This window comes from Martes martes, assembly GCF_963455335.1.
Source record: "Martes martes genome assembly, chromosome: 7".
Lineage (NCBI taxonomy): Eukaryota > Metazoa > Chordata > Mammalia > Carnivora > Mustelidae > Martes > Martes martes.
This window is the reverse complement of record NC_137894.1, coordinates 81,901,947-81,915,920: the sequence shown is the minus strand read 5'-3', so window position 1 is coordinate 81,915,920 and position 13,974 is coordinate 81,901,947. Positions and strand designations below refer to the sequence as shown.

The window sequence follows — 13,974 nt, the reverse complement described above, 5'->3', positions numbered from 1 at the left end:
CCGAGGGACCATAATTTCATAGACTCCTTATCTTTGTCTAGAATTTGATGGAATAACTTCTGAGCCAAAGTTGTAGGACACATACAGAGTGTTTGGTTTGCATTCAATTAAAGGTGTGTGTGTAAAAGATTAAGTATGTACTTAATTGAATAACTTTGAGCACATTTTACATAACACGTCCCCCATGAGGACCCTGTACCCCCACAAGTGCCAGAGGACACTGAAGAAACTTGAAAAGGGTTGAGTGGCAAGGATCCTATTAGGACTTAGAACATAACATTTACTGGGTTGGAAATCCTTTCCCAGAGTATTGGCATAGATTTTTTTTTTCCTTCTCATTCTTCAGGCATTTAAAAACACCCTGTGCCCTTAATTGGATTATTTTCGTGTTAACCCGGAAGTACTCATAAACTTTGGTTTCGAACGTTGAACACCTACATCGGCATACACAAATCACTTCCTAGTGACTTAGCCTTCATCACATCCAAATGAAGCCCTCTGTACCTCATAGATTCTACCTGCATGTCCCACCCTTGCTGGGGACACTGAACACGTGTACCATGGAGGATGAGAGGCACTGGGGCCAGTGTCTGCTCCCGGGCAAGGCAAGATGCTGACTATTGATACACACTTTAAACCCCATCACATAAAATAGCAGGGAATGACTGCCCAGAAGGTGTCAGCTACTGTTCCATGTCTACACAGCTGCTTTATTCTGCAGAAACCTCAATTATTTGTCTCAGATTTTAGGAAAAGATTGACTTAATGTTACAGTAGAAAAGCAGTGAAATATACTGCTTTTAAGGAGAAACCAGCACAGGGTTAAAGCCAAATTTTTCTTGAACAGATGATATTTCAGATGGCCACACTATTCCAGATGCATCAATTTCCTTGAAAATCCAATCCATATATGTGCATATGCTGTGCTGGCAGGAGGACTGACTGAAATGGCCAAAACCCAAGAGCTAATATTCTTTTGGCCAGAATAATGCAATTATTATTTTCCTAGCTATCAGTCTAAGCATACAGAGCCATCTGTTATGCAAAGCAAACATACACATCTCAATTACAGAAAATGCAGTTGCCTTGACAGAATTTGGATTACACCACTAACCAGGGCTGTAAAATGTGTTTTGAGCTAGTATATAATGGATGCTTTTCAGGAGTTCCCTAATTAGCATTTACCTGCTTAAACTAATTATTCATCCTTCTTCTTCACTGGCTTATTAAACTTTGTTGGATATTCTGCGTAAAACAGATGAATATGGGCATTGCAGAACAACAAACAGTGGTGTTTCCAGTTCTGAGCAGTGTGAACGAACATGGCAGTGCGCCCATTTCCAAACTGGAGATTCTCAAAAACTCCATCCCAAACAGATTAAGACAAGGATTAAAATCTATGAAATGCTATGAAAGGCTATGACAAAACCAGAGATATCAACAAGATGAAAGAATGCCGACAACGAGTTAACCATAGCCCTGTTTTTATCATTTGGTTTGCTAAAACCCACATGCAATAGAATTTCTCTATAAACTATAGCCGATCGCTTGCGTGTTCTTCAAGGAAGAGTTAATGGACCCTTGCTTGGATTCTCAACAGTAAATAATCAAATTTGGCAGCATTTCTCCTCCTCCTCCAACCCTTCTCAAATGCCAAATATCTTTCTTTATTATTTCCCAATGTCTTTCTTGGTTTAGCTATTACCCAGCAAGCTCACTAACAGCCAAAATATCCCAGCCATGCTGGATGCCTCCTTAGAGGGGTGCCAACTTTCGGAAGCAGTGAGTCTGGGGTGGGTCTTGCTTAAGAGGAGAGAGACAAATCTTATCTCCATCTTTAGCTCCAAGGGACAACTGAACGAGAAGTAGATTATCCAGCTTGGCAGATCATCACATACACACAAAATCCCTCCCACCAAGGCTGTGTTCTCCTCATGCCAAACCACCAGATGAAAAGGGTCAAACTCCGTCAATCACCTGTATGGGCACAGATATCCAGATGTTCAGCATTTTTATGGGGGGGGGGAACACCACATCTGGATAATTAGTAGAATTGAAAACTTTTCTTCAGGGGATTTTGGCACTCTGTAGATGCAGCCCGTGTCCCTGAATCCGATGGAAGTAAAATTTGTGTGTTCCGGGGGGAATATCAGGAAATAACATCTAGGATTTTGTCCCTTGCTCCAGCTGCCTCCATCTTCTTTTCTTTCAACCTCTGACAGACACGTGCGAGTAATTAAACCGCACATCATGAAAGCCTATCTTATTTTATGAAATTGTCTTTCAGCATTAGGAAGCATTTGCAAAGGCAGCAAAATATATCCTTGCTGGAACCTTCCCCGCAACACATTTTAATGGTCTCTTTCAGCATTTCTTGACTCCAAATGACTCCCTGTCATTGTGTCAGCTCCCAGGATAATGCAGGGTACTCCATAAACATCCAGTAATAGGACACAAGGGAAGCACCATTAGTGTGTCCCTCTCCTACCGGGCACAGAGGTTTCAAAGTTCAAAACAACGGAGGGAAGAAACTTCATTTGTTCTCAATAAATTAATAATGATCCTTGGGGGGAGGGGGAACTAAAGTTTTGGAGCACAAGTTAGTTCTGAACGTTCCGAACGGACAGAATTTTCCCACTGACTTTGTGAGAGGAGCCAAGTAGAGGCATTAAAGAATAAATCTGATAATTCATGCTAAACAGAATATCTATTGGAGAGGGAAAAGCATGAGGCAGAAGGAGTCTTCACAATCCCCGTCAAGAATCTAAATTGTCATTTTACTTACTTGTGAGAGGCCTAGGTAGATGGAGACGGTTTCGGAAATGTACAAAAATTTTCCTTCTTGATTTAGTGCAAATACAAAGCCATCCAGGGACTGCAGAAAAAAATAAATATATAATTAAGTTAATAAACATATGATGGAGATTTAATTAATAGGGCATGTGACACAAAGCAACACATACTGAATTTAAGACCCTGTTTTTCTTCATGGTTAACAAAAGTCCTAAGATATTCTACCACTGCCCTGTAAATGAACAAACAAAAGGTCTGAATGAAGACTACAAGCTTTCCTTTAATTCAGGATCTGCCTGTGTCTCTGTCGTTCTGATCGAGATACATTATATTCATGTACAAAATCAGGTCAGGATGATTTTATGAGCTGTTGCCTTTATTTATTTATTTTTTTTGGATTCAGTAGTTTAAAAGATTAAATCAGCCAGATTCTCCATGAAATAGCTGAACAGGAATGGAAACTGTAACGAAACGAGAAGGAAAAAAACGGGTCCCTCTATGAAGAGCAAGTAAAATCATCACTTGAGCTACTGTGGACATCAATAATTTGCTAATTAATAAAGGATTATACCCTTCTCACTCCTAGTGCCTATTGTGGTAGAACAAATAGGAAAAGTCAATACATTATGGGTGAATGATTATAGGCTGAAACCTTACAAACTGTAATCCTTTTTTGCAAAACTCTATACTTAAGTTTTATTGTGATAGATCTAGATTCTATTACAGCTCCTGAAATGGAAACAAAAGAAAGGGGGTGGGCACAGAAGGAAGCTACGTATCATCTCTAACTCCCGAAACCTTTGTCCACTTTCTAAATGGGGGGTTGCATTGTCAGTTTGACGAGTGGTGCCAATCATCACGGACTCCCAACTGCAATGTACCACTCAAATGGAGAGAACATTTGTTTCAAATTCTTGCAATCCAAGTGCATTTCCTACCCTCCATCCTCCTTATGTCTTTTGTTTCGCTTTGTGTAATTTATCTTGAACCAGGTAAGTGGCCCAAGTACTGCTTGAAACAAAAAGAAGTTTCAAAGAGTAGTGGTTTTTCCAAAGGCTGTGAGTTTTGGAAAAATAGGAAACCCACACTGGGAACAGGGCATGTGGCAACACTCAATGACCTAATTCTTAAATATGGAAAGGTGGAAGTAGCATGTGACATTCAGGTAGAAACATGGACTGTCTCAAATCCCAGCAATAATTTCAGTTGCTTAAAATACTGAATATTTTTTTGGAGTTCTAAATGTATATATGGAATATACATATTTATGTATTATATTTATGTATGTACCTGGGAATATATACATTTGGATTCCATTACACACACACACACACACACACACACAGATATGATATTTGGCTTCCATGCTTCCTGACCCATTTTTAGAGCCTCACTGGTCAGAGACTCTGGGTAGCCCCCAATCTCCTTCTCTGATTAGGTAGGTTCTGAAAACATTTCCAAAGTCACATTACATGATTACATTACAAATTACATGATAGACAAGCTTTTAGTCAGGATATCGTCCATTTATTAAGCAATACATGCTAAGCAGTTTGCATGTGTTATCTCTTTTAATTTTCACAAGTATCATTTGAGGTAATTATATTACAATCTACATTTTATAGACAAGGAAACTGAGGCTTAGTGAAGGCAGGCAACGTGCCTGTCTCTAGTTAGTGATGGAGTCAGGATCTGAACTGTGACAGTCGGAATTAATGACAAGACTGCCTCCACTAAAACAAAGGTTCTCTGATTGTGTAAATTAATGGAAAGAAATGGTCATAGCATTTCTGAAGTGAAACTTTGCTTACTAAGAGGCGACCTATGACTTAAAAATCATCACTTGATTTTGAATGATTGTTCAGATGACAGAATCCCACTGTCAGGAGACAGACAGGAAGTGGGATGACAAGAGAGTTCACAGGTCACTCCCACAAGAGGTTAACTTGTCACCTTGCCATGTAATCTCTCTCCTGGAATCAGCTATGGGACAAGGAACAAAACACTGTTTAGTGGGCTCCTTCCCTTTGACCACACTGCCACCCACTCTGGAGCCTGGTGAGAGCCAACCTTTCAAGCTTGGAGCGTGGAAGAGTGGACTCTTGCTTTGAACCAGTGCAAAGGGACAGCTGTTTCTTTTGTGGAAGTTTGGGAAGGATCTGTTTCCACTTGTCTTTACCTCACCTAAGAGACCTCCTGAGGCTGACTCGCGAAGATTAAGACCCTCCCTCCCACTCCTTTAAGCCTTCCCCATGGACAGGTTTTCCACTCAACCCAATGGCCATGCCCTGGCATACACAGAAAGAGAGCTATGCGAGCCATCTTCTCACATCTTACAGTGCTGTTACCAGATTAGAGAGACAGAAGACAGGAGAACCTTTTATGGGAACACAGGACAACCAAAAGGCTGACTGAGAGAAGAAAGGACTGATGGACCTGGCAGAGAGATAACCCCCTGTCCTCTAAACACTCATTTTACAGGTGAGGAAACTGAGGCACAGAGAGGTTCAGTGCTTGGACCCGATCATATAGTCAGATGGTGGCAAAGCTAAGATTAAATCTGCTACACCCTGATGATACTGTCCAAGCATTTATGACATTGGATGGTCCTGACTGGCTTATTCAACTCCCAAGGAGACTGAATTTCTCAACAGTGGGCAAGGTCTTAGTCATCTTCATCTGGCCAACACCTAACAATCGCTCAGACCAGACTTAGTAAGTCCAGTTCTACCTCCAAGCCCAAAGCTCCTTCCCTTAGATCACATATACTAGAATGACTGAGAGGGGTGGAAATTATCTTCCCCAAGAGTCCTGGTCATGAAGCTATTAGAGTATTTTCAGATGCTGACATCACAGATGTCTAACACAGCCTGGGATATCTCTTAACATTTGCAAGACCAGAGTCAGACTAGATTCTTTTGTAGTTCTCCAAAATACTAACTGCGGGCCATTTGCCAGCCACATACGTCCTTTACATTCTCACTGAAAGCAATCGTGATTTTGTAACATTAGGTTCATATCTCATGTATTTACTAAAACAGTAGAGGATGTTTGGGCATGATAGCAAGGAAAAAAAAAATTTCTGGAGGCTAAACATCTGATGCTATTAAGCAGCAGTGATCTAAGAACTGGCCAGTTTTGTTTGGCAAAGCAGAGGCTCCAACACATGTTCCAATTTCCTGGTGAGATTAAAATGAGTCTATGTCTACATGACACAAAGCATCCAGTCAATTCAATTAAAAATAACAGCCAATTTGGTGTGGGAAGAACACAACTCGTCAGATTAGTTGTTTGTCATCACAGACGTATTAAAAAAACCCAAAAACCCAAATCCCCCAAAACCAAAAAACCCCCAAAACCCAAAAAACAAAAACTAAACTAAACTAAACCAAAAAACTCTGGTTAGACTTATTTTTTACCTTTATATTTATCATGTCAATTGTATCTACAGGGTGTGATGAATGTCCAAAACTCAGATCTGACTATGTTTCAAATACGGAAATGGAATATGAACTTGGGTCAGCAGCAGACTGGCAAGGCTGCCCTTCAGCCTTTGCCACTGCCATCACCTTCTGATTGAGGGTCCTCCTCATCCATAGTTAGCTCTGTTCTGCTGCTTAGGGAAGTCTTAAGAGTAGCATTGATAGTGGTTTCATGTGTGTGTCTCCATCTTAAAAGGTGGCAGGAGGAAGGAAACATCTGATCCGCTAGTCTTGGGAACCAAATGTGATTAATCTGAAAGTTCTGTGGAATTTTTAAAAATTCGATTCAAGATAGCTACTACATACATTCCAAGCTCTTTGAATCACTGCAGGCTACTTTTTAATTTTTTTTTTTTTTAACTGCCCACTGTTTTCAACAGGCGCCAATTAAGATTCTGAGGTCAAAGGGTTAATTACATCTCCTTACTCACTATGTAGAATTTTCTGATTATTAACTAAGGTTGGATTAAGATGAAAAAGAATCTACACAAATGTTAATGCTAGTCCCTCCTTGAGAAGATTTATTATAAAGCCATGCTGAAATCTATCTGCTTTCCTCAAAGCAGATGGAGAACAAAATCTTAGAAGAAACAGTAAAACAGACATTTTAAAGGCATGCTAGTATCTGATTTATCAAGACAGTTTTCTTATTACTAAAACCAGTTCTTAGCCATCCTGACAGGGCTGATAGGAGATTTCCTTTGTCACATCCTGGTAAGTCTATGAGGTACACACATACAGGAGGGAGGCTTGGATGCAGAAGTCAGGAGCTACAGCATCTCTGAATAGTAATGCCTGTAATTATAATTTATATCCCCTGACATCAGTGTAACATATAAAGTATAAGGCACAGTTTCTTAACCCCAAAAGCTGAGGGCCTCTAACAGTATTTGTCAAATGATGAGGTTATTTCCTTGCAGGGTATGAAACTAACTATAGCTTCATGATCGAAGGTACACTAATGTTTAATGCATTGTACTAAATGGATTTATATTTGTCAAAGTAGTTTTGTCTCTGCTTTTTTTTTCTTTTTCCTGCATATTCCACTGCAGCCAGATCTCACAGAGAGAAATCCTACTATGGTGCCCTTAGAGGGGTAATTCTCACGTATATAACCACTCTGAGATTAGCGGTTCTTTCTTCCACATTCCAATGCAGAAGAGAGAAAAAAAAAATCACCCCAAACTCTTTTCCTATGACCTCACTCCAGTTAGAGTGAAGAATTACCAGTAGGCTAGGTTATTTTAATGACAGATTATTTTAAACTAAGCCTTCACCATCTGTTCCACCCCCTAATTATGAATGCAAAAGGAACATATTTCACAATTACATCAGTAAAAAAGTAAGATACACGTGATTTAAATGCATGCATGTGCTCCGTGTCCAATGCACCGTGCATCTGTGATGTTCTTCTGATTCAGGCTTAGACTGTGCAGAAAATACCCAGCCCTGAGAGAGGACAGTCTCTGGCACACTCAACTTTCTCCCCAAACCCAGCATTTTTCATTGTTATGACAAAATCCTGTTAAAGCAGGAACAGAACATGGATGTCAGCACAAGGCTGGCAAGCCATTAGATAAGAGTATTTTGTAACTGTGGAGACATCTTTGCTGGTCATAAGGAGAGGCTGTATGAGAACATTTCTTCTGCTCTCTGAGCAATGGGTTAGCATTGGAAATGGGGGAGTCTGCTCTTGGAACCAGGCCTCCATCATCATGAAAGAAGTTGAGTGAATCAGCCAAGCCTAGAAGAAGTCTGGCCTGAAGAGTGAGGACAGGGCTTCAATACCTATCTTTCCACTCTCTTTTGGCAGCAGATAAAAGAGTTAGAAAGACAAAAATGTTTCTTAAATTTTTTGGCCTTTGGATACAATAACACTTTGACAGAGCTCATTAAAATGCCATATTGCCCTCTGATTGCACTCAGGAGGTGATGTTGGACTGCTCACGCACACACATGCGGACGCCCAGCAACTTCAAGGAGCCTGGGACGAGGCCCAGAAGTGCCCACATGTATCTGTTTATGGGGAAGAAAAAGTTTCCCGAATTTTGTCTCTGCAATCTGAGTTTTAACAATAAAGCACTGTGCAGAAACAAAAGCTTTATTTTTAGAGGTAGGAATCTAAGGCAAGTATATTTTCTTAAAGAGGATGAAAGCAAACATCAAAGGTTTGGGCTTTAACTCTGAGGAATCTCCCAGAGCTTTCTGGCTCCCATGTCTCTTCCTTTGCCCCCTCCCCATCACCACGAGTCAATCACACAAGGGCTCGCATGGGTTCATGTCATTATCATGTATCCAAAGCCACATGTTCCCCCATCACAACCAAATTAGAGTCATTCAGTCGCATCTGAGTGTTTTCCCACTAAAAAAGGATTCCGGAACAACAAACCTTGGTGCCTCACAACACCTCTCCTAAGAGTTTCCTAAAACACATAAATCTAAACATCTTAGGTGAGAAAACAGGGCAGAGAGGCACAGACGGCCTCTCTTAGTTCTTAGCAGAGAGTTACCAGAATAAAAGGAGAGATGTTGAGCTAGTGAAATGTTAAAACATGAAAAGAACAAAGACAGCTGCTTTCTGAGCGAGGAGATCGGGTTTTGCTTCTGCTCATTAAAATTCCATTTTGTGGAAGCTGTGTATCAAAGTGCTGACCTTTTTCTCTGGGATGCTAGTTCAAGCCTTACATCCAGCCTTGAGGCATGTAGATTTCTTGATGTGAACATCCAGCCAAATGGACAACAGGCTCGGGTATAAAGACAGGGTACGGCATTGGGTGGAGTCGCACGAGTCTGTGTCTCTGAGCCCCGGGTCGGGGCTGGGGGTGGGCACAAGCCAACCCCACGTGGTCTGTGGCCCGTCCTGGAAGACTGGCACTCCACGGGGCGTTGGTGTGAGCAGCCCACGTGCTGCTCCCGAGCTCCTGTCACCTGAGGGAGAGGAGTCCCACTAGTTACGCTAAGGCACAGATAATCACTGGCACACTAGAATGTCTCCTTTTTGTGCATGGGGTATACAAATTTACCGAAATGTAGGCTCTTCAGAATCTGGGAGCTCATTCCTTATTGCACATCTTTCCCTTTTAATTTAGAGATCTCTCTCGGGTTAAAGGAAGAATTTCCCTGCCAGCAGCAGTAATATAAATAGGACATTGTACTAGTCCCGAGAAGCCAAAAAACATCACTTCTTTACTTTGGGTACTCATGGAGCTTGGTCTCACACAACGTTCCAGGTATAATTCCAGTTGTCTGCATTATACAAAACAGTATAGAGATTAGACCATAATTTTTTTTTAATTAATGTATTTATTTGAGAGGGGGCAGAGGGAGAGGGAGAGAGAGAATCCTCAAGCAGACTCCCCACTGAGCACGGCACCCAGTGCGGGGATCAGTCTTATGACCCTGACATCATGACGTGAGCCACAACCAAGAGTCAGGTGCTTAAATGACCATGCCACCTGGTGCCCCTAGACAGGTATTATTTAATCCTACCTTACAGATAAGGAAGCTGAAGCCCAGAGCCATGAAGGACATGGCTCACTGTCACTCATCAATATGTGGTAGAGCTAAGAAAGAAGGATCCCTCTTTTTCCTCCTGATGCTCATACTACCTGCTGGGTACTTCAGTTGTTTCGCATGCCATCGAAGGTGCTCAAAATCTGTGCTTCCTCCAGCATTTCTTTCCACATAAGCAATTCTCATATTCCTATATTTAAGTGTGATGCATTCAGAAAACAACTGTTGAGTGCTCACTATGCCCTGGGCCTGTACCAGCTGAGGTTTCACAAAGCTGGGCAAGGACCCAACTCACTTCTTTTCTTTTCTTTTTTTTCCTCTTTGCTTTTTTCTCTTCTTTCCTTTATTTTTCCTTTCCTTTCTTAAGATTTTATTTTTATTTATTTGACAGAAAGAGAGAGAGAGAGAGCATGCACAAGCAGGGAGAGTGGGAGAGGGAGAAGCAGGCTTCCCACAGAGCAGGGAACCCAATGTGGGATTCGATCCCAGGACCCTGGGATCACCATCCAAGCTGAAGACAGATGACCAACTGACTGAGCCACCCAGGCACCTCCACAAGCTGCTTTCTTAAAAAAAAATCATCTGTGGGATCTGAGACTAAGCGAATGAGCACAGTTATAAATTAACTCTATTAAACAAAAGGCTGCAGGACAAAGGGAGTTTCCAGCTGAGGATATACTGTGTAGGAGGTGGGGATCCCTTCCTTTTTCACTGAGCTCCACACCTGTCATGTGCTGTCTTTGATTTAGAAAAGGCATGGATTGGTGAAATTTGTATTTTTACAGCATTACTGACATATAATCGACAAATTAAATTGTGAGATATTTAAAGTATACATTGTGATGATTTGCTACATGTGCACAGGAGATTCCTCCCATCTAGTTAACGAACACATCCATCAGCTCATATTTTTATCTTTTTGGAACTTGTGAAAGTATAGACAAGAGACTGCTAGACCTCAAGGAAATTCTCATGTGTTGGAGGAGGGACTAATGGCTCAAAGGAGAGAAGGGACCCCATGGTTAATAAAAAATTGGGTTATGGACACTGGAGAAGGTATGTGCTATGGTGAGTGCTGTGAAATCTCTAAGCCTGATGATTCACAGACCTGTACCCCTGGAGAAAATAATACATTATATGTTAATAAAAATAATAAAAAATATTAAAAAAAATTGCTAGGAGAACCACACCTCCCAGCAGCAATGGCCAGGACAAGCCTTGAGCACACACACCCATGGGCCACCGGGCTGGCCCACACAATGAGCCCTTTTTCTGTCCCATGGTTTTTCATTGAGACTTAGGGCTTTTCTCCTTCTCCTTCTGGCATATCATGTACTATTTTATGTAGAAGTATACTATTTTATGTAAGATGACTTTATCCTCGATAAAGATGACTTTATTCTGTTATCCTCGATAACAGTGTAGACCCATACTGTTATTTCTCTTATGGCTGATTATGACCAAACCTGACTGTTTAACTGGGCAGTGGGTAACTTTAAAAAAGAGGCTCCTTAAGAGAAAATAATAAAAGCATTGCACGTGTGTTCCTTTAGGTAAGGAGTTTGTATCAGGGGTAGTAACAGTGATTAAAGAACCCTATAATGAATTTAGCATATTAAAAGACCATTTAGAGACCTCAGATATTAATCTGATGCATTCATAGGAGTTTCATTTCAGGAGACATTTATTGGTATCTCTAGGGAAAAGGAATTAAAAACATTTGTACTGAAAGGAACTTGGTTGTCACAAATATGGTTGCCATGGTCTGAATTATATCCCCCCAAAATGTGTATGTTGATACCCTAACCCCCAAGGTGACTGCATCTGGGGATTGGGCTTCTAGGAGATAATTAGGATTAAATGAGAGCATAGGGATGGGGTCCTAATCCAATAGGACTGATAGCCTTATAAGAAGAGGAAGAGAGAGCTATCTCTTTCTGTTTGGGCATGCCCCTGGGAAAGGCCAGGAGAGCACACAGCAAGGAGGTAGCCATTTGCAAGCTACAAATAAAGTCCTTAACAGAATATGACCATGCTGGCACCTTGATCTTGGACTTCAAGCCTCCAGAACTACAAGAATATAAATGTCTGTTGCTTAAGTTACCCAGTCAATCATATTTCGTTACGGTAGCCTGAGCTAAGATAGTAGTTTAGGAATTCTGGTTGGGGAAAACGCATGGGCCATGAAATCTTTGATGTTAATTTCCGGAAATCACTGTAGCTAGATTCTCTCTTTATTTATCATTCATATAGTTAATAATTAATTTTTACTAGACCCACATAAAGCTATAAATATGATGGACTCATAATAGAAAGTAGAGTTTAGTTTCAGAAATCAACAATGCAGAGGACTGTTTTTGAAATCTTTTTCAAGTAATTGCGCCTCTTCTGGGTCCTACATTTACAATATTGAAATCTTTATATTGTTTTTTTTGTTGTTGTTCATTTCAAATGCTTAGAGGCTACACTGCTTCATTGCCTTAGCTCCATACAAAGTGGTGATATACATTTATGGGAAAATCAATTATTCTGATGGAATTGGGAACCTGGTGCTGAATGATTTTGGGATAAACAACTGGGTTTACTGCTCGCTGTGGCTCTCAGATGCTCTGCCCACCTTCTCCTTTCATTGCAGTTAGCCACTGAGTCTTGGTGAGAACCACCAGTACATACTACTTGTCCACAGAGATCTCTTCCTATTCAGGGTGTCAAGGAAATGCTTCTGCCTTTACCCCCACATGCCTTTTTTTTTTTTTTTAAGATTTTATTTACTTATTTGACACAGAGAGAGAGATCACAAGTAGGCAGAGAGGCAGGCAGAGAGAGAGGAGGAAGCAGCCTCCCCGCTGAGCAGAGAGCCCGATGCTGGGCTCGGTCCCAGGACCCTGAGATCATGACCTGAGCTGAAGGCAGAGGCTTAACTCACTGAGCTACCCAGGCGCTGCCCACCCCCCCCCCCCACCCACATGCCTCTTTAACACACACGAAGCAAAGGAGATTGTGTTTGTTTGCTAGCACACTTGCATGTATACAAAGCAAAACGACTTATGTCAGAAGGAGTCATCTTCAGAGAATCTCTAGATGATACCCTTCGAGTGGAACAATTCAGGATATGAAATCTGCTAGGACCGAATTTGCTAGGTGTCCATTAAATGAGAGTCTAAATGTACACAATTAAAAGTAGTGGTGCTTGGCTGCAGATCCTGGCTTCCGCTGTGTCCAATTCAAGAACAGAATGAAAGAAGCAGGCCAGGCGACGAGGTTGTGGGTGGTGGCAATTTTGCGGGATATGTACATTAGCAAAGAGGGAAATTAAATTACATGACATTGTTCCTTTTTCTTTCTGCTCTACTTCAATGACTATCCTGACTGAAAAAGAATTCATAGCCATCACTGAGGAGTAACTGGCTATTTTATTATTTGAATTTCCAGGATCAAATGATGCTTTAACCTAAATCTCTGAGATTTAAGAGGAGTCATGGGACTGAAGTTGTCTACAGAGCAGTATAACTAATGGGAACACAAAGATAAAGTCTAAACAGACTAGCGTGAATATAAAATCAGCCATGTTAAGGTAATCTGAAGAAGTCAAAGAATGTATCTCCCTGGGGAAACCACTGGGCCTTCCCGACCCGCCCTATGAGGCAGCAAAAGCAACAGACTCAACTCTTTTCTGTTGAAGTTATTTGACTGATCAATCAAATGATTGCTGCAATTTTCTCCCTTTCAAAATCAGTGCTCAAATTTGTTATTTGAAATGTATGGTTCTGGTTTGTCTTAGAGTTTTTACTAGAGGAAGGTATAGTGGGTGGCAAAGGGCAAACGATTCAGTACAGGAGCTGTCACTACATGGTCAGTTTTTCAGGAACAGATCTGTTCTATATATTTCGAGATTCCTAGCTATTTAGAGATAAATATATTTTAAAGGTGCTCACATATACTCTTACAATTACCAGAGACGATGGACCATTTTATGGAGCTAACAAGACCACCACATAACATTTCCCAGGGCAGAGGGTGGTGTCAAAAGTTTTCACTCAGACAAACTTTCCTTTCCCTCCTGTCCTCAAGTGCCCTTATCACACAGGATCTTCCCCTTTCGGGACTTTTCAGCGAAGACAAAGACCAGGAAGTGACATCCCAGACACCTGCTGAAGAACGGCAGACTTTGATTTTCCACCTTTTC

The 13,974-nt window shown here is 41.2% G+C and overlaps 1 protein-coding gene across 12 annotated transcripts in view; it reads right to left on the bottom strand.

The window, feature by feature from the left end:
* Window positions 1-13,974, bottom strand: part of NPAS3 (neuronal PAS domain protein 3) — a gene marked incomplete at both ends in the record, with an annotated part of 841,254 nt that overhangs the window by 232,535 nt on the left and 594,745 nt on the right. For all 12 annotated transcript variants that reach the window (XM_080809069.1, XM_080809073.1, XM_080809074.1 and 9 more), the window contains one exon: window positions 2,786-2,875. In XM_080809069.1, coding sequence (XP_080665195.1) covers window positions 2,786-2,875 — 90 coding nt within the window. The remainder of the gene's footprint in view (window positions 1-2,785; window positions 2,876-13,974) is intronic.